The 27,826-nt window shown below is 34.5% G+C and overlaps 1 protein-coding gene across 1 annotated transcript; it reads right to left on the minus strand.

The window, feature by feature from the left end:
* LOC18594314 (probable LRR receptor-like serine/threonine-protein kinase At3g47570) lies at positions 21,310-26,945 on the minus strand. Its single transcript, XM_018124319.1, has 3 exons — positions 26,252-26,945; positions 21,901-23,901; positions 21,310-21,781 (listed from the first exon to the last, which is right to left on the minus strand). The coding sequence occupies exons 1-3, from the start codon at positions 26,943-26,945 to the stop codon at positions 21,423-21,425; spliced, it is 3,054 nt and encodes a 1,017-aa protein (XP_017979808.1). The 3' UTR covers positions 21,310-21,422.

Genomic DNA, 27,826 nt, shown 5'->3' on the forward strand with positions numbered 1-27,826 from the left:
CCATTTGAAATTTGGTATGATCACAAACCTTCTATTTCTTATTTCAAGGGTTTTATCTGTATTTGTTATGCTCGAGTTCCATAAGTGAAGAGAACTAAGTTTAATTCAAAAGCTATCCTTGCATTGCATATTGATCATAGTGAATAGCCAAAAGGTTATAGGTTGTATGACTTAGAATCAAACAAAGTAATCATTAGTAGAGATGTGAATTTTGATGAGAATCAATGTTGGAATTGGGAGAAGAAGTCTGTTGAGAGTCTATCCACTATACCGGTTGCCAATGATAATCTATTATAACCTGAAAATGATCATTTTGATATTGAAGATGAGAGTAAAGTTGTGCGAAGGACCAAGACTTTAAAAGATATATATAATAGATACAATTTGGCTATGACTAATCCTACTAGCTATGCAGAAGCTGTGGTTGATGAGAACTGCAAAAAGACCATGGATGTAGAAATAACAATGATATAGAAGAATGTACTTGGTTGTTGGTAGATAGGCCTGCAAATCAAAATATAATAAGAGTTAATTTGGTGTTCAGGACTAAATTAAACCTTGATGGTACTATAAACAAGTATAAGCCCAGATTAGTGGTTAAAGAGTATGCATAAGTTTATGGAGTTGACTACCTAGAGACTTTTGCTCCTATTGCAAGACTTGATACCATTACGATGTTGATAGCATTATCAACAAGAAAAAGTGGAAGATTTACCATTTAGATGTGAAGTTAGCTTTTCTAAATGGTTATTTGATAGAAGATATCTTTGCGAAGCAACTTGAAGGGTATAAGGAACCAAGGTCAAAAAACAAGGTCTGCAAATTGGCTAAGACACTGTATGGTCTTAAGCAAGCACCTAGGGCCTGGTATGATAGGGTAAATGCTTATTTCACTTGTCAATTGTGAAAAGTGTGAATGAATCAACCCTACACTTAAAGCTATCAAGTAATGCTATTGCACTAATTGTTGTTGTGTATGTTTATGATCTACAAATTATTAGACCAGTTCATTATATGTTGTAAGAGTTCAAAAGTCAGATGATGAAGGTGTTTGAGATGAAAGACTTGGGGTTGATGACCTATTTTTTAGGCTTGGAAGTTCTTCAAAGCAATGAAGGAGTAGGTTTACATCGGACTAAGTATGCAAAGTACATATCAAAGAAATTTAACTTGTTCTCATATAAAGCAGTAAGTACTCCATTAGCTTCTAGTGACAAATTCAGTAAGGAGGATGGTACTGCAGCAGTAGATGGATCCATATATAGAAGTCTAATAGGTTCTCTATTCTACCTAACAGCCATTAGGCTTGACTTAATGTATGCAACATGTCTACTATCAAGGTTCATGCAATCATCATCTATGCTGCACTTCACTACAATGAAGATAATCCTCAGGTATATCAAAGGTACTATTGACTTTGAATTGATGTATATGAAACATAATAATGGAGAACTAGTTGGATACAGTGACAATGACTGGGCTGGGTCACCTGATGACTCAAAAAGTACTTATGGTTTCTATTTTCATTCAATAGTGTTGCGTTTTCATGGAATTCGAAGAAGCCAAGTGTTGTGGCTCAATCTACTGTAAAAACTTAGTATATAGCTACAACAGCAACAACTAGTCAAGTGAAATGGTTAAGAAAGGTTTTAGTTGACTTAGGATTCAAACAGGAGAAGGGTACTATGATATATGTTGATAATTAGTCAGTTACAGCAATAGCCAAAAATCCAGTTCATCATAGACAAATTAACCATATAAAGGTGAAGTACCACGCTTTGAGGGAAGCTGTTAATGAGTAGGAAATTGAACTCAAGAATTGCAGTACTGAGGTTCAACTAGTTGATATTTTGACAAAGGGATTGCTCAAAGAAAGGTTTAAAACTCTTAGAACCTATCTAGGTGTTTGCCAGATTACAGGTCAAAGGGGAGTGTTGGAAGGTTGACTTTCAATTTGCAGCTAAGCTACTGATGATGGCGAGAAGGAACAACATGTTTAAGAGTTGAATAAGGGTTTAGGGTAGTGCAAAGCAATGTCATATAGATTTTGTTTGTTTGGTTAAGTTTGTGAAATGAAAGTTTATTTAGTCATTTTAGTGTCCGGTACTAATGTTAATTAAACAATAAGTAGGTTGTTGTTACTTATTTGTTTTAGTTACAAGAGCATACGACAACTTGTAATGTAGTTTTGCTTAGTGTCTTATTTGTTTTAGTTACAAGAGCATACGACAACTTGTAATGTAGTTTTGCTTAGTGTTTATTGTTTCTCCTATATGCTCCACTTGAACATCGTTTTTACCTTGCTTGTTTTAGGCCAAAGGTCTTTTTCCTTTGCTCTGTAATAGTTGTTAGTGCACAAAAAATAATGTCTCATTTTCTGTGCTTTGATCCTATTTTTTTCATGTTATTTTCCCTAGGCTACATCTATGGAAGAGTTTTGATATAAAAACTTTACTTTTTTGTAATTGTTGTTGATTTTGTTCATTTGATCAATACAAAGACTTTTTTTTTCTTCTTCTTCATGCTTGCTTGATTAATTTTAAAAAATTTTATAGTGTTTTTGGAGAAATCTTTTAGTATTCAACATATTTACAATTTTAACCAATATCCTAAATACTAAATCCGATACTTGTTTGCAGATGCAGCTAGACTGGAAAGGCCTACTGATGAAAGTTGGCTCAAGTGTAGGTATTCAATGGCAGCAAGCTTTCATTTTAGAGTAACTCCAAGATTATTCTTGAATTTTGACTTTTCTAGTAGGCAACAGAGAAAGAGGAAAGAGAAAAAAAGTTGACAGGGAAACAAGAGAAAGGCCTTCTCTTGAACATTATAGTTTCATTTAGGCATTTAAGGCTAAATGTTGACAAATGATCACAAATCTGTAAATTAAGAAGCAGACTTGGAAGAAAGGTTTAGAGGTTAAAGAAGGAAGAAGAAGAAAAGGGATGAGTAGTACGGCGTCGTTTATTCACTTCAACAGTTGATACGCTAAGAATGGGTGTCGTTTTACAAAAAATGAAGAGATAAGAGTGTGTGCACCTTTATTTTTTCTTTCCAATTGTTTTTTTTTAGATTTTCTTCCTTGTTCTTTCTATTTTACTTCTTCTTTGTTTAAATCTCTTCGATTCTCCACATGGTATCAAAGCTATATTAGTGATCTTAAGGGATTATTTGCTTTATCATCTTCCTTTGTTAGTTGAATACTAGTTAATCCTTCTTTGCAAGCTCCATTAATGGCTACATCATGTTTCAATGCTACTGCTCTGTCACAACCCAAATTTCGGCCCATGACCGGCGCAAGGGCCCAATAGACGTAGTCCATTAAGCCCGAGCAAGCCTATCTATCTATTCCACTCATCATTCCATCAAATATTGCTAAGTCACAATTTATAACTTTAAATCAAAATATTAATAGACATTGCCAACTCGTATTGGCATTACTCATTTAAAATATACATACATTATCTACAGCATGTATCTCAATAATTTATATCAAGTTTATCTATACATCAAAATAACACTCGACTTCCAGCGGAGGGACTCGGATGAATATACAGCTACTAAATGTCGAGACACCTACCAAAAGATGGACATAGGTCTACAAAGACACCTCGTCCTAGTTACCGGCTGCCTCGTGATCTGAAAACATGAATTTGAAAATGGTGAGTATAAACCCAGTGAGTGAACAAGGAAGGGAACAAGCATACCATAAGGAATCTTTTAATGAAATCATGATGCATTCTTTTTCAAAACAATGCAATTTGTTTCTATTCTTATTTAAAACCCCTCATCAAGCCTTTAAATAATTAATCATTTGAAAATCATTAGCCCATACATAACGAACCGTTTGAAGAATAAAAGCTTCAATATTACACAAGTAAGTCAAATATGACAACGAATCTTCGCTATAGCAGAAAGGCATTCTCGCTGCAGCGTAGCTGTAGTGAGAATGAATTTTCATTGCAGCGACGTTGGGATTTAGTTATTAACCGAACGAGGATTTCTCAACTGGCCGAGGATTTCTCACTAAACCTCCTCATTTTAAACTTAACTCATTTAATCCTTAATGTTGGAAGTCCATGCTCTGATATGGTAGCAAAGAAGTGAAAGATAGGACAACAATTGAACAAGATAGGAGACCAAACAGAAAGTTTTTTGCTGCAGCGAGATTCAATCTTGCTGCAGCGAAATTGTAACCTAAAAACAGAATGTTTCTCGCTGCAGCGAAATTGCTACCCAGAAAAAGAAAGTTTCTCGCTGCAGCGAGAAGCTACGTGTCATTCTCCTTGCAGCGAAAATGCATCCTCGTTGCAGCGAGTTTTCGGCCAGCCTACCTTTTCAAAATCCGAGAGTTTCTCGCTGCAACGAAATACAAGGCATCAAATGAAAATTTCCCTTTCTCCCAAAGAAAACCACCCTACTTGAAATGTTAAAAACCAATATGAAACACATAACAATTTCTCAAGGTTTAACATGTCAAGTTTCACATGCATTACAACCATCCATTATCCATCAATTTCCTATAACACACATATTTACATATGTATATATATATATATATATATATACGCATATACCCATCATCATCATCATAACACCATCCCATCATCATCATCACCAGCTCATGCGCACTCCCTACTCGCACATGGCTGGGTCATCACCGGGTTATGCGCACTCCCTACTCGCACATAATCGAGTCATCTTTGACTTATACGCACTCCCTACTCGCACATAGCCGAGTCAATATAATTACACAATATTATATTCAAGCATATATGTATATCAACATAATGCAGCCACATAGAAATCCATAATAACCACATATCATAACATAAATCATTTCTCAAAAGCTTGTTCCCAAGGCATTCATTTTCATGAAAAATCGTATAAAATCATTCAAACGTTTGTCAAATGCATTATATTCCCAAAATAAGTTTTGAAGGCAGTTCACTCACTAATTGATTGTAGAGCCTTTAAATGACTCCAATTCCCTTAATTGTCCAAACAAGATGATGGGGCTTCCTTAAAACCTAGGATCACATTAACATAAACAATAGATCAATTTACACACTATGAACCCTAAAAGCTATCTCTTAGCTAGCTTTCAATTGCCACATTAAATGACCATCTATGTTCACTATCTTAATCACTAAAAGTAATGAACATACTCAACAATAAAATAGCTCATAAATCCCAATTACTAGCCATTTTCTGCAGCTAAAAATCAAGCTTAATTCATCACTTACCTTAGGGCTCCTTTGTAGTCAAATTCTCTTCCAATTACTTCCAAATCAATGGAGTAATTCTATCTTTCTCTCTCTAGAATGCCCAACTAGTGAGAGAAAGTCTGGAAATAAGCTTTAGCAAGGGTTTTGAAGTGAGAGGATGAAATAATTCAAAGATTCTAGTCAAAAGGGTTCAGAAAATCATTCAAGCTTCAAATCAAGCTTCCATGGTGTTTTGAAGAAACGTGAGAGAGGAGAAGAAGAAGAAGACCAGCTACTGGAAATTCTCTAGAAGCTGCTGGAAATTCAAGATATTTATAGGCAATCTTATCATTTCCCTTAAAATTATAAAAATGCCCCTCCACCAATTAACTTATTCTCCTTCAATTTTTATACAATCTTTTTGCTCTTTTAACACTAGGACAAGATCCATAATGGTCTAGACATGTTAGGGTTCATAAAAACTTAAAATTTTAACCCGAGGTGAAAATGACCATTTTGCCCCTATTATGAAAATTGTTGAAACTTCTAGTTTTCTTCGTGTTTTCAACAGCACACATCATTTATGCAGTCTTATACCCATTTAAGCCTTAAAATATCATAAAACTTTCTTTTGGAAGCTTATTAGAGAAAATGACGAAACTACCCCTGGCTCATATTATTACATCTATACTTAGTTACAAGCCTATAGAGGTTGAGGTCTCACATGCTCCACCAATGTTCACTAGTGAAAACTATGCAATTTGGTTGGTGAAGATGAAGTCTTACCTTAAGGCATTTTGTATCTGGGAAGTTGGGGGGATTGGAGAGAAGTTGGCTCAAAGGCATGCCAATGCTACCTTAGTTCAGATTCGTCAATTTGAAGAAGACAAAGCCAAGAGGAACAAAGCTTTATCATGCTTGCAATCTGTTGTTTCTGATGAGATCTTTACTAGGATTATGCATTTAGATAATCTAAAGGATGTATGTGAATACTTGAGAGATGAATTTTTTGGTAGTGATAGGACTAGACAGATTCAAACACTAAATCTGTTTAGACAATTTGAAATGTTGACAATAGAAAATGATGAATCTATAAGGAAATTTTTGAAAAAATGATGGCCTTAGTAAACCAACTAAGATTGTTAGGAAAGGTTATGATTGAGGAAGGATTAGTTCAAAAGATGTTTGTTAGTGTTCTAGAAAAGTATCAATATAAAGTTTCTTCACTAGAGGATTCTAAGGACATGGAGTAGGTTACTTTGAAAGAACTAGTGAATGCTTTAGAAGCTATTGAACAAAGAAGAGCATTCAGATAGAAGAGTGTTATTAATAATGCCTTGGTTACCAAAACCAAGAATCTAAAGCTTGGAGGCAACAGCTCGAAGAATAATGAAATTGATTGGAATAAGAAGGTGAAGAAAATAGTGGATGATAAGATTGAAAAGCAGAAACTAAGAACTAAGTATCCACCATGCTTCCATTGTAAAAAAAACTACTCATTCACCGAAGTATTACTGGTATAGGCCTAATGTCAAATGTAGATCCTGGAACCAACTTGGTCATATTGAAAGAGTATGTAAAAATAAAGGGACTCATGTGGATGAAAAAGTTACAGTTGTTGAGCAATGTGAAAGTGTTGATGAAGTATTGTTTGATGTCAAATGTAGATCCTGGAACCAACTTGGTCATATTGAAAGAGTATGTAAAAATAAAGGGACTCATGTGGATGAAAAAGTTACAGTTGTTGAGCAATGTGAAAGTGTTGATGAAGTATTGTTTATGGTTTAGGAAGTAGGAGAATCAGTTAAGAAAAATGCGTGGTTAATAGACAGTGCTTGCTCAAACCATCTAATAGGGGATGTAAGACAATTCACAACTATCAACAGAAGCTACAAAGCTAAAGTTGAGATTGGTGATGGTTCTTTTATGAAGATTTTAGGCATAGGAACAGTTGTTGTGGAGACTCAGGATGGCAACAAGTATATTTCTGATGTTTACTTTGTTCCTAATACAAGTAAGAATTTGTTGAGTGTTAGGCAACTGATTGAAAACCACTATGCTCTTTTGTTCAAAGATAAATACTGTGCTATCTTTGATCATAAGGGTGAGGAAGTGCTGATAGTAGAAATAAGGAACAAGTGCTACCTTATTGATTGGAAACATATAGAGCAAAAGGCCTTGTTCAGTGCAGCACTTGATTCTAAGTTGTGGCACAAAAGGTTAGGGCATATAAACTATAACTCTTTGCAAGTCATGACAACTAAGGAGCTAGTTGAAGGTTTGCCTAAGATTACAAAACTTGATATGATATGTGGTATCTGTTAGTTTGGTAAGCAGTGCAAACTACCTTTTTTAAAGGAGAGAAAGTGGAGAGCAACTGGGAAGCTTCAGCTGGTTCATACAGACTTAAGAGGTTCTATGAAGACTTCTTCACTTGGAGGTAGTAAGTATTATCTTCTGTTCATTAATGATTGGATTAGATTTTGTTGGATTTACTTTCTTAAGCTTAAGGAAAAAGCCCTTAGTAACTTTGTGAAGTTTAGAAACAATGTTGAAAATCAAGTTGAGTCAACCATTAAAACTTTGAGAAGTGATAATGATACAGAGTTCACCTCAGCTGAGTTTGAAACTTTTCTGTCTAAGCTAGGTATCATACATCATTTGGCAGTTACATATTTTCCTCAACAGAATGGGATTGTTGAAAGGAAGAATTGAACTTTCATGGAAATGGACAAACACCTTCTGTTTCAGAAGAATCTTTCGAAGATTTTTTAGGCATAAGCTGTTAACATAGCTAATTATATTTTAAATAGAACTCAGACTAGAACTTTAGATAAAAAAACTCTTTATGAATGTTGGTTTGACAAAAAGCCTTAAATGTCTCATTTGAAAGTGTTTGGCTCCATTTGTTATGCTAAGGAACCAAATGAGAGGAGATCCAAGCTGAATGAGAAAAGTGTTGTTACTATAATGATTGGATATAGTGATGTTATTAAAGGGTATACGTTGTACAATGTGGAAAGCAAGAAGGCTATGCTTAAACTTATAGGATAGATTATTTTGAGACATTTGTTCCTGTGGCTCATCATGACACCATCAAGTTGTTAGCAGCATTAACAGCAAGAGAAGGTTAGAGAATCAATCACCTGGATGTGAAATTTGCTTTTCTAAATGAAGTCTTAACTGAAGACATTTACATTGAGCAACCAGAAGGCCATGTAAAGCAAAGAGCTAAAAGTAAGGTTTGTAAACTTATTAAAGCACTATATGAATTAAAGCAAGCACCTAGGGCCTGGTATGAAAGAATAGATGACTATTTCAGAGCTTAAGGTTTTATCAGAAGTATAACAGAGCCTACATTATATGCAAAGAAGTTTGACGGCTCAGTTATGCTCATAGTAGCTGTATATGTGGATGACTTTATGATAACATGGCCTGATGTAGAATATCTAGAGACATTCAAAGCTCAAGTGATGACAAAATTTTAAATGACTGATTTAGGGCTCATCAGTTACTTTCTTAGTATGGAGATTATCCAAACCGATGAACAGGTTATTGTTCACCAAGCTAAGTATGCAAAAGACTTATTAAAAAAATTCAAAATGGAGTCCTGCAAACCAGTTCATACACTTTTACCTGTAGGAGAAAAATTGAGTAAGAAGGATGGAGCAGAGGGGGCAAATGGACAGGTTTATAGAAGTATGATATGTTCTCTATTGTTTCTATCAGCTAGTAGGCCTAATATTATGTTCTCAACTAGCCTTCTATCCAGATTTATGCAATCTCCATCTAAATTTCACTTTAGAGTAGCGAAGAAAGTGCTGAGATATGTCAAAGGTACAGTGAACTATGGAAACAAGTTCTGCAAGTTAGATAGTAGGAAGCATTAGGGATATACAGACAGTGACTAGCTAGGGTCACTAGATGACTCAAATGCTAGCTGTTGCCTAGCATTGAAACCAATACATAGATTTCAGTGCTCAGCCGTCCGTTTTCATTCTCTTTCTTCAATGCTTGTGACTGTTGCTAATTTTTCTCTTATTTTCTTCTTAAGTGTGATGTATATAAATGAAAAAGATGAAGAGATGAGAGTGTGTGAGCCTCTGTTTTTGCTCTCCAATTGTTTTTTCAGATTTTATTCTTTGTTCTTTCTATTTTACTTCTTCTTTGTTTAAACCTCTTCGATTCTTAACACTGCTTTTTACATATTCTTTAGTCTTTCAATCTCACAAGCTTTAAGAAAAAAGGTAAAATGACACGAGAAACATATCAAAGTTTACATCTCACAAATCCCTTTTCTATTCTAATTAAATACATAAATAAACCACTATGATTCTCAAAAAGAAGGCTTAAAACGTGATTACTACATTTGATTAGTCCAAACCAATTTGTTTGTGGAATGAAAAAAAAAAAACGATTCATTGACTGTCTCAGGAATGGCATATACTTTTCTCTTGGCTAGCTGGTAGATCAATGATCTCTCTGGTTAAGATAAAGAACTATACTGGATTGACTTAGTGAGGTCAAGGGGTCAGCTTAACTCTCAAACCACCTGTTACGTCCTGTTCTATGTATTCAGCAGAACAACTTATGTTTTAAAAAATTTGAGATTATTTGTACAATTATCCGAGAGTAAGCTTCTGATTCCATACATTAGTCCTTAACACATGCCCGGCTTTTTTGGCTTCTAAATTCAGCATCAAGAAAACGATAATGTGCTCAAGAAAGTTGCAGATAATTGTAGACAAGGGAAGAACAATTTGTAGAGTAATGTTTTGGTAGTCTACACAGGCTGCCATTTTGCACAGGAGATTCAAGCAATGATTAAAAGTTGAAATTGTAAATTTTGATTCTGGAAACATGCTGAGATCATTCTTCCTTGCTAATTTGAAATTATTTATTATCCAGAATACCCCCTCGGCTCCTTTAAAAGGTAAAAGTGAAAATAAAATGAAAGCTTCTTAAGTATATTATACCGACATGTTCATAAACCAGATCACAGAAAATCCAGACGATAAAACAATACTCTTAAAAAGTATAAAGAAACAGAGAGAACTTCTGACATTATTTCCGAAAACTAAGTGGAAGACAAGGGGTAGGGATATGTGACTAGTGGCCTGCTCCAGGACTTGGGACAGACTGTAATATTCGATCAATATTGGCAAGGTGAAGAGTAAAGAGCCTTTCCTTCTCAACCATTTCGTGACCTTGACTGCTAAGAGAAACTGCTGGTGTAGGCTCCCTGTGCTCAATACTTGAAACAAAATTGTTCTTTACAGAAAGGACTTCTTTTTCCTGTATGTTCAAAAGCTTTCTAGCTTCTGATGATGGTGGTTCTTGGCAGATAAAAGATAAGAGAAAGATAAGCAAAACTATGCTTAAACGAGTCATTTTAGAACACAAGGAGAAGGTACAACAGTGTATGATTAGAGGAGAGCCAGATTGTTAATGAGGCCTTGTCTAAGACATTGGTTTCGAAGTTTATATATATAGGCAAGGAATCAGAGAGCATCGTGTTGGCTAAGTCAGCTAGGTGCTAGCATGTTTGGACTAAAATAAAAGATTCATGGACTTTAAGGTAGGCACAAATCAACTACACAGCTGGTTTTTTTTGTTTAGTAAGCTTATGCATTGTTCTTGCATCTATGACTACAAACACTGAAATCTAACAGATAAAGCTTTCTTTTTATGTTTATGGAATCCACCTTTCAGCTTGCAATTTCAAGCTGTCTATGAAGGTGAAAGACCATTTCTATGGATTGTGAGATCCAACATTTTTTTCATAGATTAGAGAATTTACTTGTCTGTTTAAGCTAGTTGATTTGGCTATTAACATGATATTCTCATCACCTTCTAAGAACATAGCACATATATATTAACCTATCTTATCATTTAGAGTCAGTATAATTGCAATTATATATATATATATATATATATCTGCAGGCTATGGTGTATTTGAGGACTTATTGCAAAAAAGTGGATCATTCATTGGATAGCGATTGGATGCTCTTATTGGTCATTGTAAAAGTGTATCTTTAAATCATCCAAAAAGAATAAAAGTCAAAAGCATAAACTATCCAGTAGAGGAAAGAACTGTACCATATTCCCTTGCCTGGAGGGCCATTAATTTGCCTACTAATTGAATAATATGTTATTAGTCAACCATTTCTGTCATTAAAAAAACGTGTTGTGGTCATGAAGTTGGTTGGTTCTGTCATCACGGCTGCCACTAGGACCTAAAAAGGAAAACAGAGTCAAAAGGATAGTTCTATAATCCAGAAAACATATATAATTGGTACATATTACTATATTGATTTGATGCAAGTCTTAGCCTGTTAGGCAATCTCTCACATATTATCTTTTTGTATGTTTGATGAGTACATAGGACAATCAAAGCAGACAAAATAGCACTGGATAGAGGTTGACAAAGTCTTTCTCAGGTTTGAAGCAAGAACTTTTGCTCTAAATTAAATCATTCAGCAGAAGTTGACAAATTCTGCAGAATGTTATTTCCTAATAACAGCTTGGCAGATTCTACTCTGTCTATGAGTTTTTTCCCATCTTTGGTGATTTTGACTAACTAAAACAGAGAAAAAAGGCCATTTGTTCTGTACATTATGCATGGCAGGCCAAATCTAACCTCACCTAGCTGGAACAATATTTTCTGTTGATTTTTCTTTGAAAAATGCATTGATTATAATTATATTTTCCTTTCTTTTATTAATAATCAATGTATAGATATACATATCTTTTTTGGAGGCAATACATTAAATGTATTTCAGTACCAAAAATACATCTGATGAACAAATTTCAGGAACTTGTGCCATCTGCAAAGATTGATACATTTTGGCATTTAATTAGAATATAGGAAATATTGAAATAAGCTGGCCGCATTTTTTTTTTTTAAATAAAGATCTGTCATAATGTAGATTTCGAATGTGAGAGTGTGTTATAGCCGATATCAGCAGTATTTGAGTTCATGCAGGTTTAGCTTCTCTACCTATTATCAATGGCTTTTGCCTGGATGCTTGAGAGCTACCATCTCTGCTATGAAGTACAACAGAAAAGACAATTTAGCATTTTTTGTATGAGCTGCTTCATATATCGTACAAGGAAATCTGACTGGCATTTTTTATTGTCAGAAAGATGCTAGCCATTATTACAATTAAAATTGCAAATTGTGGCACATCGCAAGTACCAACATAAGAGTAAGACAACCATAATAATCTTTATTTCTTGGGCATTTTCAAACTTATTTGTTCACTAGCGATTAAGTATGAGCCAGCATTACGGCTACAGTGGGAGACAATGGGGAGACAAATGAGCCTAGTGGTGGCCACCTCCAGGACTTGGTACTGACTGCATTATTCGATCAATTTTGGCAAGATGAAGAGCAAATAGCCTTTCATTCTTAGCCATTATGTGATCTTTCTCAGTTGGAGAGGGTGGTGGTGTAGGCTTATTAGGAAGAACAGCTGGAACCAAATTGTCCTTTGGGGAAAAGACTTCTTTCTTCTCTACATTGAAAAGCATCCTAGATTGCATAGATGGTACCTGAAAGATCAAAGCAAAGAGAATGATAAGCAAAGCAAGGGTTAAGCGATTCATTTTTGGAATCCCAATAGCCTTTTTGATATTCCTAGTCTTCAATTGCGACTGATTGTGTTGCTCTGAGGGCTTTGTATGTCGTATCAGTTTGATTTTTGAGGTATATATAGATGTATGCAGAGATGGATTGCTTCACGCCATGTTGGCTAAGTCAACTTAATTGGAATATAACAACTTAAAATTTGGGCTAATTTGAAAGGAATTTTTTTGAGATATTCATGGATTTTGGGGTAGGTACAAATCAACTGCCCTGCCGGCTCTTGTTTTGTAATGCTCTTTGCTTCCAATATTTTTGTTTCCTCCTGTTTACAAACCTTGCAATTTCGAGTTATCTGCAAAAGTCAAATACCATTGTCGCTCTATTTGTTATATGCTAGATGTAAAATTCTTCATAATTCAATGATCAACAGGGATACCAAAGCCAAGTTTTTGGTAACATTGAACTTACACCACATAATTTGGAAGTTTTTCCTTTCAAGAAACAAACTGCGCGTTCCACCCAGAGAGCATGGTCTAAAGAAAATTCCTAAGGCTATCTGTATTGCAAATGTTGACTGTAACACAGTCCACTACTCTGCAATGAAAGAACCACAAGCTTTGCATGACCACCCAAAAAACCAAAAAAAAAAGAAAAAGAAAAAGGAATTGCGCATTAAAATGTTTGGTACATTGATGTTGGTGATTCCAGGTAGTTTGAACTATTGTTTTTTTTTTTTAGGTTCATGTGCTGCAACTGCCATAATTTTTGTTGAAGGGCAAGTTGAGCACTCTTAGTTTGCAGATGGTTTTTTGTTTGAGGAAGTGCTGTCAAAAAACATTTGAGCAGCCAAGCTTGTACTAAATGTACAGTTATTCACGCCTGAGCCGCCTCTTCCATGCCATTGGGAGTCTTTGGCATCTCAACCTTAGACTAACAATGGCATGCAGGCAGCAGAAGTCAATAAAATCAAACTTTCAAAAAAATTGTTTGGTACATTGCAGTCATATGCTATGACTCCATCATAAAACACAGACTTATAAATTGATCTCTGGTATTATTGGTTTGAATTGCAGTGGGAACTTTTCAGTAAATTGAGTTGATTCTATAGATTTTGACCCTTGACAACAGCTTTGCAGACTCTGCATAAGGTGATGATCTTAGTAAAGTTTTCGGCTTTGCCCCTTTCCAATCAGTTTTTGAAGCTAAAAGGGCAATCTGGAGGGATTTCAATCTCAAGTTTGCATGAGGTTTGGTTTTTCAACCATAGATTGGGTGTCTATGCGGCCAAATCCAACCTAGAGGAATTTGATCGTAGAGAGTAGGGGAAGATGCCGGTTTGGACAAACAGACCACAAACAAGGGCTACCAATAGAGAAAACCAACCAAGTTCCTGATACAGGAGTATATTATTTAAATTACCTGTACATTAAGTTAGGTTAGTTTAAATTATTTTTTTACTTCTTGTTCAAGAAAGTTTAGGTTAATTTACTTATTTATTTATTTTTATATAGGAATTGTAATAATCTCATATAGGAAAAGTAAGAAACTCTCTTCCTTACGAATAGTTATATAAAACTCCCTTGCGTTAATTGTTAAGCATATTGAAGTTGAGAATTAATAAAAAATATTTTTTTTAATAAACATGACTGTTTATTTTTTTTAGGTTTTTTTCAAAAGAGTAAGAGATTTTAGTATGTTTGGTTTGGTCAACCAAAGTGAAAATTTAGCTCTTTTTCACTTGAGTAAGGTTTTCTAACTTTGCCAAGATTGGTAATTCACCTTAGTGGAGTTTCTAATCTCACTATGATTGGTGTCTTTCACAATCTCCCAGTATCAATTTGGTATCAGAGTGGGAGGATCATTATTCGCTATCGGGTTTTGACCCTCCTTGATTGAGTAATTTTGTCTCTTTTATTGTTTTATAGTTTTGTCATCATTTTTTTTCTGTATCACCACATCCTTATCACTATACAATAAAATATTGCCAAGATGCCTAAATCATCAAAGAGATGTTCACAAGATCGAGGTTAAGAAATTACGTCGCCAAGTTCAAGAATTACAAGGACAACTCAAAAAACATGATGCTGCTTAAATCAATAATAGTAGCTCCAGTGATGAAGAGGATAATACCAATCTTTCCATCAAGAATCGTCTTTTGATGAAAAAGCACTTATATGTCGTCTAAGAATTACTTCTAATAAAGATTTGGGAATCAAGGTAGACATTCTTGAGTTTGAAGGAAAACTTCACCCTGATGATTTTCTTGACTAGTTCTAGACAATGGAAAGAGTTTTTGAGGTCAAAGATGTTCTTGATGAAAAACGTGTGAAGGTTGTTGCAACTAAATTAAAAAAAAAACACACCTCTATGTAGTGGGAAAATCTCAAACGGCAACGAGAAAGAGAAAGCCATAACAAGATTAGAACATGAGATAAGATGTATTGAGAATTCAAATGTAAGTTTCTTCCTGAGCACTATCGATGAGAAATTTTCATTAAATTACATAAATTGAGGCAAAAAATAATGTCAGTGGTAGAATACACGTTAGAGTTCGAACAACTTCACAAGAAGTGCGATTCTCATGAACCTAAAGAACAACTTGTAACTTATTATCTTGGAGGTCTCAATGTTAAAATTGCAAATATTGTTCAACTACAACCATATTGGAACTTAAATGATGACATCAGATTAGTGTTAAAGGTTGAGAACCAATGGTCACAAAAAAGCTCAGTGAGCTCATCTAGACAAAAAGATTCTACTTCAAACCATGGAAGACAAAGTTTGGTAACCATTCTACCTCCAAAGGTACACTCTTCCAAAACTACAAATAATAATGATAAAAAACTGATTCTACTCATGTGTCTAATGTTAACAAGAAGTGCTTCAATTGCCAAGGATTTGAGCATATTACTTATGATTGTCCAAATTGAAGAATTATCTTCCTAGTTAAAAAAAAAATGGAAAAACCTATCATGAAAGAAGTAGAGGATGAGTTAGAAATATTCAACGAAGATGAGATAAAAGAAATTGTTGCTGACCATAAAAAAGCTCTTGTTTTTTGTCATAACCTTAATACTGCTATGATGATTGAAGATGAAAGTTGGCTTCACCACAACATCTTCTATACAAGGTGCACTTCCCAAGAGAAGGTTTGCAATGTCATTATTGATCTTGGCAGCTGTGAAAATATTATTGCTAACTACATGGTGGAAAAGTTGAAGCTTTCAACTAAAGTACATCTTCATCCTTACAAGTTACAATGGCTGAGAAAAGAAAATGAAGTTAAGGTAACGAAATATTGTTGTGTTCAATTCTCTATTAGAAATAAGTATCAAGATGAAATCTAGTGTTATGTTATCTCAATGGAAGCATGCCATATGTTGTTGGGACGCACATGGCAATATGATCATAGATCTCACCATGATAGATACAAAAATACTTATACCTTCGTCAAGGATAGAGTGAAAATTATGTTGACTCAACTAAAGCCAGAAGATCGCCCGAAGAGACAAAAGGAAGATAAAGCACTCATCACTATGTCTAGCCTAAAAAAAGCTTATCGTGAGTCAAGCTTCTTATACCTCTTACTAGTTTATGAGGATAATGAAGTTTTTTCATCCCTATACAAGGTTGTTAAGCCTATAATTGAGGAGTTTTGTGATGTTGTACTTGATGAGATACCTCACGGACTACCACCAATGCAAGATATTCAGCATTCCATCGATTACATCCTGGTTCTGTAATCCCAAATAAGCATTTTATCACATAAGCTCGAAAGAGTATAAAAAGTTACAACATCAAGTCAATCAACTTTTGGAGAAAGGCCTGGTAAGAAAAAGTGTTAGCCCCTGTGTTGTTCTTGCTTTTTTAGTTCTAAAAAAAGATGGAATATGGCATATGTGCATTGATAGTCATGCTGTGAATAAAATCACCATCAAGTATCGTTTTCCTATTCTTAGACTTGATGATTTGTTAGATCAATTACATGGTACTATTATTATCTCCAAGATTGATTTGCATAATGGTAAACACCAAATTTGAAAGTGACCTGGAGATGAATGGAAAACTGCATTTAAAACTCGTGATGGGTTCTATGAATGGACAGTTATGCCATTTGGTCTCTCTAATGCACCCAACACCTTTATGCACTTAATGAACTAGGTATTCTACCTTTTTATTGAGAAGTTTATTGTAGTTTATTTTGATGATATTTTGGTGTATAGTGGAAGTCAGAAGGAGCATTTTAAACATTTATGGCAGATCTTTGAAGTACTTCGAGAGCAAAAGCTTTTTGCTAACTTAAAGAAGTGTGAATTTATAACAAATAAAGTTATCTTCTTGGGATATGTTGTGTCAAGCTAAGGAATTGAAGTGGACCAAAGCAAAGTTGATGCTATTATCAACTGGCCAATTCTAAAGTCACTTCATGATGCTCGAAGCTTTCATTGATTGACCTATTTTTTATCGATGTTTAACAAAATTTTAGTTTTATTACTGCTCCATTTATGAATGCCTTAAGCAAGAAAGTTTTATATGGAGTATTAAGGCACAACATAGCTTTGAGGAATTGAAAGAGAGGATTACTAAGGCTCCCGTTCTTGCACTTTTAAATTTTGTTTTGGTGTTTGAAGTTGATTGTGATGCCTCCAATGTAAGTATTGGTGCTATTCTATCTAAAAAAGGATGACCAATTGCCTTCTTTAATGAGAAACTCAATGATGCAAAGTTGAAATACTTAACATATGATAAAGAGTTTTATGCCTTTATTTGAGCCCTAGACCAATGGAGCCACTATTTGTTGCCAAAGGAATCCGTCTTGTATTTTAAACATGAAGCCCTCAAACATCTCAACTCCAAACACAAGCTTAATCGTCGACATGCAGCTTGGAGTGAGTTTCTTCAAGCCTTTCCAATTCTCGTCAAGCATAAGTCAAGTGTACAAAACAAGGTAGTTGATGCCTTAAGTCATTGCCTTACTCTTCTCTCCACTTTACAATTGAAGGTTGTTGGTTTTAAAGTTATGAAAGAATTTGTATGAGAAAGATCTTGAATTTGGTGAGATATGGAAATTTAGTTCTCAACATCTTTATCGACAATTTCACCAACAAAAAAGGTATCTTTTCAAAGATAACCAGCTGTGCATCCTTCAATGTTCTTTACGTCAATCTATTATTTGGAAATCTCATAATGGAGGATTAGTTGGACATTTTGGGAGAGACAAAACATTGACTCTTGTGAAGGAAAAATTTTATTAGACCAAGCTAGAATAAGATGTCAACTAACATATTTGAAGGTGTTGTACTTACCACCTTGCCAAGCTTGGAAATTAAAATATTGGTACGTATAAATTGTTACCCATTCTTGAAGCTCCTTGGGTAGATGTGAGTATGGATTTTGTTTTAGGTTTACCAATGACCCAAAGGTAAAAGGACTTTGTCATGGTAGTCATCGACAAATTTTCCAAAATGGTTCTTTTTGTGCCATGCCATAAAACAGATGATGCTTCTCACATAGCTAATTTGTATTTCAAAGAAATTGTACATCTCCATGGAATTCCAAAAACCATCACTTTAGATTGAGATGTGAAGTTCAAGAGTCATTTCTAGCCAACTCTTTGGAGGAAAATAGAGACTCACTTGCAATTTAGTTCAACAAGTCACCCTCAAACGGATGGTCAAACAGAAGTGGTCAACAAAAGTTTGAGAAACTTATTGGAAAGCTTTGTGAGTAAACACATTTGCCAATGGGATCTTGTGTTAGTACAAGCAGAGTTTTCTTACAATAATTATGTGAGCCAAACCATTGGAATATCTCCATTTGAAGTAGTATATGGAAAATGTCCTCTTAGTCTTTTGAACCTTCTTGCATTACCAATTACTCATGAATTTAATGCTAATGCTGAAGAATGTGCTAAGCAAATCAAGAAGCTTCATGAAGAGGTCCTAGAAAAGATTATTCATCAAACTGCCAAATACCAAAAGCAAGCCAATAAGCACAACAAGCTACTTAGTTTTAATGAAGGGGACTTAGTGTGGATTCACTTAAGGAATAAACGTTTTCCTAAGTCTTGTGCAAAACTATTTCCTCTAGTTGATGGACCATTTCAAGTCTAGAAACGTATTGATGAAAATCCTTACAAGATCGAACTTATTGAAAATTATGAAAGTTTTTCTACTTTTAACGTAGTTGATCTCTTTCCTTACTATAGAGGAGACGAAGAAGACATGGATATTGAAGGCAATTTTTCTCTAATGTAGGGAGAATGATATATGAGAATATTATTTAGGTTACTTGTACATTAAGTTAGGTTAGTTTAAGTTATTTTTTTACTTTATTTGTACTCCAAGAAAGTTTAAGTTAGGTTATTTATTTATTTATTTTTATATAGGAATTGTAATAATCGCAAATAAGAAAAGTAAAAAACTCCATTTCTTAGGAATAGTTATATAAAGTCGTCTTAGGTTAATTGTTAAGCACATTAAAATTGAGAATTAATAAAGAATATTTTCTTTAATAAACAAGAGTGTTTACTTTTTTTAAGTTCTTTTTAAAGGAGTCACAGATTTTAGTATCTTTTGTTTGGTCAACTAAAGTGGAAATTTGACTATTTTTCACCTTAGTGTGGTTTTCTAACTTTGCCAAGATTGGTGATTCACCTTAGCATTGTTTCTAACCTCACCACAATCTGTGTCTTTCACAATGCCCAAGTGTTTTCACAATGTCCTAACGTCAGTTACTCTACGAATAGGTCCATTAGTCCTAGAGTCAATTGGACTGATCAAGGTATATATTGTCATTAAATATAGACTTAATAGCATAATATTATGTAATAGAGGTTTTTTTTTCATATTAGTGTAATAATAAGGAGTTATTGATAATTCTATAAAATAGAATTATGTTTTTATCTCAAATTATTCTTAAAAGTTAGCTAAGTTATTGAGTTTAGATTAAAATTTAGTTATTTTTAGTTATTTTTCTAATTAGTTTATTTTTGTTAAGTTATTTTAATTTTATTTATTTTAGTTTAGTTATTATTTATTAGTTTTTATATTTTTATATGATTCTAGAAAATTAAGGCTTAATTGGGTGAAGTAAGGTGTTTAAGGAGTTCAGATCCTATTCGTAGATGTAGCGATATTTTGAGCATAACTCTCGTTACAGAACTCTAAATAATACGATTTTTTGATCATTAGAAAGCTAAGAGACAGAACTACAACTTTTGTGAAGATCACTTTACCCAATTCTAATTTGAAGATATGTTTCCTTGTCAGTTGCCAAGAATTCTCCCCACCTATGCCCTATAGCTTTGAAAGTATTGGCATGCCAAAGTTTTATCGGGACATCTGTTTTATCTTACCCAGAGTCTTATATCTCTTTCTTGATGTGCTAAAGTTAGTGGTGTGATAGAGATAAACCAAAACTTAAAGATTTCAGCAAAATTCTCCAGCATGGCCTCCATCATTTGCTGATCTTCGAAGCTGAGAAGTACCGATATTCCTCCAATGATCCTCACTTGGGTTTTAATCCCTTCACCTAACAAACCTTCTTTGATGGCATCATATGTCACTTTAGCTTTGGGCCTCCCAACTGCACTACTTTTAACCCACATCATCTTATCATCAAGAATATTAGTACTAACTGTTATCACCCCCTTACTAATTTGGTGTTGTCCTTCCTTATTGCCTGACACTCTCTTCTTATCATCGGCCATGGTGGCTTTCTTTCCCTCATTGTTTGTCATCGCCTTTGATTTCTCTCCCCCATTTTCTATATTCTTCACATGTTTTTAACCTATTCCAGCAGCATTTTCCGTTGCTCACACAACATCTCTGTAGGTCCTCTTATCCTTCTTTTGGATTTTATCCACTCGCTCACTTCTACTTTCAACTGTTAGAAACTTTCTTCCTTCTCTCTGATCCTTTCTTATCGGTTCTGCCTTTAAACCATAACCCTTTTACCGTCCAGCTACTGATGGCCTCCCCAGTCCCCACTACAAAGCTTTCTCCATTTCAAACCTTTCCCTATATCTTACAAATGCAAAAGCTGTTGATCTCCCCTTGTCTTGAAAACTTTTCCTCGGCATGAACACATCTTCAACCCGTCCATACTCTTCAAAAGCACCTTTGATTGCCGATCAAGTAACCTTTTTCTCAAGTTGTAGACAGATTGAGAATAAGCTATCTAACCACCTTCTCTCACCCATCGTTCTCAAAGGATAGGGAGTGCGGGCTTAATTACCCATTTACCTTCTATTGTTGCAAAAGAAAACCGAGACCTTGTCTTTTGGGCACTTTAAAAGAGTATATCAAATGAACAAATACTAAAAAACACAAGACACATAAAACATATAGATTCCTCTGTCTGATCTTGCCTCCTGCAAGTGAACTAGAAAGGGTTGTTAACGTGGGTTCTGCACTGATTTATTCTCAGTGCCATCCTAATTCTATTGATGAATATATATTTTTGTGCTAATTTTAAATCATTCTCAATTTTATTTTCACAAAAGAAAAAGCAAACAGTTAAAAAAGTACACAGTATTTCTAGCTAATTGGAAATGTGAAACAAGCCACGGTATCAAGTATCAACTGAAGGACAACAAACATGTACGAGTTGCAGAATATTGGCTTTTATCGAACCCGTTCAATGTCTTTTAGAAACTTGATTTTGATCTTTTTCAGCTTCACAACAACATTTTTCATGTCAATCCTCTCCTCAGGTAAATCTGCAGAACATTCAGTACCCAATTGCATAATGGACAAGGCACAATCCTTTGCTGCCAAGTGTTCTCTCTCTCTAGAACTTAGCAAATTTTTGTCCACAACTTGAATTACTGCAGATGGTAAAGACTGTTTCACCCAATTCTTCAAGCTCATTTCTTCTGAAAACATTTCATCTGTGGGCTTTTTTCTTGTGAAGATTTCCATCAAAAGAATGCCAAAACTGTAGACATCACCTTTTATAGAAATAATTCCTTCCGCTCCATACTCTACATATGAATTTAAATTCATAATCAATTGATTAAACCGTGCATTCATGTTCCATCAAAATGAAAAAGATAAAAGAAAAAAAAAGTTAGAAATTGTTTGAAGTAAAGACTTGCATTACCTGGTGCCATATACCCAATAGTTGCCAATGTCATTGTTTGTATCACTGAGCCCTCTTCACCTAAAAGTTTTGCTATGCCAAAATCAACCAAATGTGCACCCATATCTTCATCTAGAAGGACATTGCTAGGCTTTAAATCGCAATGCACCACGGATGTTGTATGGCCATGATGGAGATACTCTAAAGCAGATGCAACATCTATCATTATGTTCAGCCTTTGCAAGATATCTAGAAAATGGTTGTGAGAATACAACCACTTCTCCAGGCTTCCGTTAGGCAAGAACTCTAATACCAGAGCTTTAAAATCAATTTTACAGCAACTACTGATGATTTTGACCAAATTCCGATGGCGAATGTTTCGAAGGACCTCACACTCAACTTCAAAGCTCTTAAAGGCTTTTTCTAACTCCAAATTGAACACCTTCACTGCGATGCTCGTTCCATCTGGCAGTGTCCCTTGGTATACTGAGCCAAAACTGCCGACACCAAGCAAATTGCTTTCACAAAATCCATCAGTAGCTTGTTGAAGCTCGTGATATGAAATTCTCCTCCATGTTGCTAAAGGTAAAATATCTCCATAACTTGGCAAGCTTGCTTTCCTTTTTTGACTTCGTAAAAAAATGATGATCAAGGCCAGTGTTATAATTGTTGTGGCAACTACTGTTGGCAGAATATATTTTAGAAGCTTTGTGATCTTCCTGGATCGACTATGAGCGTTAGTTTTGCACGGTGGGAGGTGCAATCGAGCGGCACCACACAATGCTTGATTCCCCATAAATGATTGAATCGAGTAGTTTGAGAATGCTCCTCCGTCAGGAATTTCTCCTTCAAGTCTATTGAATGAGACATTAAAATATTTGAGATTCCAAAGCTTCTCTAGGGATCTAGGAATTGTTCCAGATAGATTATTTCTTGACAAATCCAAGAATTCCAAGTCTATCATGCCACTAGTCGACTGAGGAATGGAGCCCTGCAACTTATTACTAGATAAGGAAAGATGGGTAATGCCTTTGAGATCCCCAATACTAGCCGGTATATCCCCTGATAATTGGTTTCCTGATAAATCCAAATCAATCACAACCTTCCATTTTCCAATATCAATTGGGAGAGGGCCAGTTAAGGAATTCGAAGACAAATTCAAATGCAAGATATCTTCCAGTCTTGTCAAGTTTAAGGGTATTGAGGATGTAAAACTGTTAGAGCCTAAGAGCAGAGATCTTAGAGAATTGAGATTACCCAAGCATGCCAGTATTGGTCCAGAAAGTTTGTTGTTGGTGAGAAGTAATAAACTCAAGCTCTCCAAACGGCATATATCAACTGGGATCGATCCTTCTAAATCATTGTCTTGCAGAGAAATAGATTGTAGGTCTCTTATTCTGCCAACAGTTGTAGGAATCGTTCCAGTCAATTTATTGTTGTCTAGGTTCATGTCCACCAAGCCGCTTAAGTTCCCAATTTCTCTCGGGATGCTGCCCTTGATGTTGCACCCAGTAGCAGAGAAAACTTCAAGAAAACTTGAGAGATTTCCAATCGAAACCGGAAGTTCAGTATTGATTAATGGATTTTTATCAATGTACAAATATTTCAAGTTTCTACAGTTTGTCAAAGATGAGATGAAGCTCATTTCTGGGGATGAAAGTTTACTAGAGAAATTGTTTTCATGCAGGTTGAGATCTTCTAGATTTCTTAGATTGCCAAAGGTGTCCGGAAGAAAGCCAGAGAAGAAATTCCCTTGCAGCTCAATGCTAATAAGCTGGGAGGCATTGGAGAGAGAGGATGGGATTTCTCCATCGAGTTGATTTTCTCCAAGATAAAAGTACTCAACTTGTGGAAGCCAAAGACTTTCCGGAAGATGGCCTGACAGGCGATTTGCTTGCAGTGACAACTGCTGCATAGTTGAGCTGTTAAAGATAGCAGGAGGGATAGGACCAAAGAGTTTGTTATATCCCAAATATAAGATCTCCAAATTAGAAAGGCTGGTAATCTCAAGTGGAATTGCACCTGCCACAAACTCCAAATCTAACCTTTAAGTACCCCAAAATTTTTTTCAAAGTACTATTTTTCATAGTTGGATATACTCTATATCAAGTACGGAAATATTGAAAGAAATTAAAGTTGGTTTGCATATGCCTAGTGGAAATGGTAATTAAAAATTTCAAGTAAATTTCTTATTTTATAGATTTTCACTGGAGTAAATAGTAGGGAAATGAGAATTATAAAATCAAGCACCATGTACTTATGTATCTCGTTCTCGTTTATTATGGTTATCAGCAATCTATGTAATCAACAACCTAGGCAATCAAATGCATTACCCTGAACAATCTATTTGTAATCAAACACATGTTGATAATGAAGCAATTATACAACAATTTCAATTTATGAAAACACATGCGACAACTGTTAAAGAATATCTTTATATTTAATAATTCCTTTTTTATTATAAATTCGTGTCTTCATTTTTTGTAATGACACTGTTGTTATTTAAAAATTATGTATGGAAGATATATATTCATATATTTGTGTATTATGAAAGATAATACTCTTCAAGTCCACTTTTAGATGTTCCCTTTTGATTTTTAAGGAGATCAGGAAAAGAATTATTGACTTTAGTGTATTTTAAACTAAAACTTTTATATTTTTTTAAAATTGTTCCATGATGTTTATGTCAAAAAAAAAATTTCTTATTGTTTGGTTTTTCATTCTTTAATAAGGAATGCAGGTGAAACCGTGAGAGTTCAAGAGTGTGAACTGTGAAGAATATTACTCAAATATCTAAAATGGTTGCAAGTAAAATGGCAAAGTGGAGGAAAAGAAGAATTGATACCTGTGAAATTATTAAAGCTTAAATCAAGAACTGTAAGAAGAGTTAGGTTTCCAATAAATGAAGGAATGGAACCCTCTACTCTATCGCCTGCAAAGCTTAACATCTCTAAACCAATAAGGTCACCAATTTGCCTTGGAATTTCACCTGCAAAATCACAATGGAAAATGGGAAATCAATGATAATATTTGGTCAAATATGTGGGATAAATTCAAATGAATATAGCGGAAGTTAACCATCATTTTTCTAAGGGACTTTCCTCTTTAAGGTCCCATTTTTTGGTCTAGCACTAATCTACTATTTAATTCAACCTTTTTGCTTTTTGATTTGGTATAAGTAGGGGCCTCCATCTCTTAAAATCAAATTCCTATTGGTTTAACTAAGGACAAATAGTCAACCATGTCTTGAATGGTGCATTAATCTAGTATATTTTAATTTAAAAATCTTAAATTCAATTATGCTTAGGGGATGATATTCAGAAGAACATATGGAATTATTTTCCATTGAATAATCCAAGACCTAATGAGTTTCCTATGTTAGAGGAATAAAAAAAAAGAAAGGGGTAACTTAATTAATTTAATTATACCTAAGTTTAGATAATAAATAAATAGTAATTGTGAGGCATGAAACTTACAAATAAGTACAACAAATCTATAATCAACCTAAAATTTAATTCATTATTGCTCATGATAGGCCTAATTGGTTTGTAATTAAAAGCAAAGATAGCCAAATCTAATCGCTGTTGGATTTATATTTATCATCAATTAATAATTTCAAAACATACTTTGCACAAAAAATAGATAAATAAAAGAGGGTTTTATATGAGAAGTAGATTGTATCAAACAGCAAAGGAAAAGTTAAATCCAAATCACTACAACATTTTTTACTTTGCAAAAAAAAATTATAACCATAGGTGAAAAATATACAATCTTAATGCTGCACTTAGAAAAAGTGCAATCTTAACTAATGTATAGAAAAGTATGGCTGTACTTTTTTATGAGATTCAACAACAAAATGAATATGCAGTCGTATACTATATGACTACAATCTTAAATCATATGCTGTAAACAAAATATTAATTAACAAGATCCAATTTTTAAGTATTTATAAGTACTCCAAACGAATAATTAATTATTGTAAACAAAATATAAAATTGAAAATCAATAATAAATTGGAATTTCCAATTAAGAGTAGTTGCATTTTTTCCTAGATGCCAAAGCAATTTTGGGCTCGGATTACCTTTAAAGTTGTTCCAGCTAATGAACAATTGCTTGAGTGTAGTCAAATTCCCGATTCCTTCAGGCACAGTCCCCTCAAATTTGTTGTGAGACAAGAATAAAACTTGTAATTGTTCATGCTTGAATAAACCTGCCGGGATTCCACCCGAAAATTGGTTCCTATCCAAATAAATATATTGTAGTTCAGGAAGGTGATCAAATATATCGGGAGGTAGATGACCAGTGAGATTGTTAAAGCCAAAGTCAATGATTTGGAGAGAAGATAAGTTGAGTGGGATGGATGGTATGGAACCAGTTAGATAATTGCTTTTGAGTTCAACATCTTGTAATGAAGATATGTTGAAGATTGAGGAGGGTATGGAACCTGAAAGCTGATTATTCTGCAAATATAACATCTTCAAGCTTGTAAGATTTCCAATTTCTTCAGGAATCTGTCCTTTCAGATTATTTTCATGCAAATCCAAGATCTCTAGATTTGGCAAATAGCACATAGAAGAGGGGATAACACCCGTGAAGTAATTTTTTTGCAAATACAAGCTTTCAAGTTTAGGAAAGGAATCAAACCATGATGGGAGTTCCCCGGTAAAGTTGTTCTTAGCAAAGCTTATATATCTCAGCCGATGCAAATTAGCCAACTCGACAGGTAATGAGCCTTCAAAACCGTTTTCTTCGATGTTGAGCAATGAAAGAAAAGATAAATTTCCCAAGTGAGGTGGGAGAGTTCCAGTTAGACTCAAGTTAGAGAGACTAAGAGCTGTGACTCTTTGGTGCTTGGATCCGCAACTGACACCAATCCAATTGCAAACAGAGGTATATATAGACCAGTTGGCTGCCAAGAGGTTTTGAGGGTCATGGACATTGGCTTTGAATGCAAGAAGAGCTAGTTGGTCTGTGGTGATGTTGGCTGATTCCATAGACAAAGAAAAACAATTATGCAACAGCAACACCAGCATAAGATCAGCAAGAGTGAAATGAGGATTTGTCATGAGTTTGAGTGGGATGAGGAACAGGAAACACCACCTGTCTGGCAATTGAGAAAGAAATGATTGTTCTGTCTTTAAATATGTATTTTGATGTTGAAATAGAGGAATTTAGTAGTATTTCTTATTTCGACAGTGGGCGCTTATCTCGGATTAATCTTTATACCGGGAAGGCCTAAATGATTGTTGTGAAATTGCACTATGAGGCATTCAATCCAAAATTACTGGCTAATAATAGGCAAAAAGTATCGTGTTGCATATAATTTATATGAAATGATAACAGATTTACTTGGACAAGTCAAGACTCAAGAGTTAATTGTTCTAAAATAGTTTCATGTCTAGAAAATGTGGTTCATCCAAACTTCAAAATCTGGTTCCCTTCTTAAAGCCAATGGATTAAAATACAAAACTGACAAGAAAAGTATGGGATTAGGGCAATATTAAACTTTTAATTAAATTTCCTGAATAAATTTCACAAAGGACAACTGATTTAGCTTTTGCCTCTTCTTTTGGAAACTTTGTCTTCCTTTTGTCTCGAAAAGTAGAGAAAGGGGGTAGTTAAATTTCTTGAATAAAATTGCTTCTTACCTTTCGAAAAAAAAAAAAACCCTTGTGTAGTTCATTTTATTTCGTCACTATCATATCATCATATCATCACCAATTGTTATCCCATCCTTTTTTTCTAAACATATTTGTGCATGGGTCTTACTTTTGGTACCACATCAAGCATCATCACTACCCATGTGTGGTACAAATTGGACTAATAATTCTTTCTTTCACAGTATCTCCCATTTCATTTTCTCCTTTTATAATATACATGTATTGCATATTTTCAAAAAAGTTCCTAAGAATCCACATTGGAATACAAAAAGTCCTTAGTGGGATTC

This window comes from Theobroma cacao, chromosome 7 (assembly GCF_000208745.1).
Source record: "Theobroma cacao cultivar B97-61/B2 chromosome 7, Criollo_cocoa_genome_V2, whole genome shotgun sequence".
Lineage (NCBI taxonomy): Eukaryota > Viridiplantae > Streptophyta > Magnoliopsida > Malvales > Malvaceae > Theobroma > Theobroma cacao.

Excerpts from the sequence above, each read along its gene's own strand:
- LOC18594314 (XM_018124319.1), bottom strand. The coding sequence starts at position 26,945 with ATGACAAATCCTCATTTCACTCTTGCTGATCTTATGCTGGTGTTGCTG. Across the intron at positions 23,902-26,251 it reads CAAAAGCAATTATCTAACTG|GTGCAATTCCACTTGAGATT; the intron begins GTTCCATACCAT and ends AGTTTGTGGCAG. Across the intron at positions 21,782-21,900 it reads TATTGGGTATATGGCACCAG|AGTATGGAGCGGAAGGAATT; the intron begins GTAATGCAAGTC and ends ATTCATATGTAG.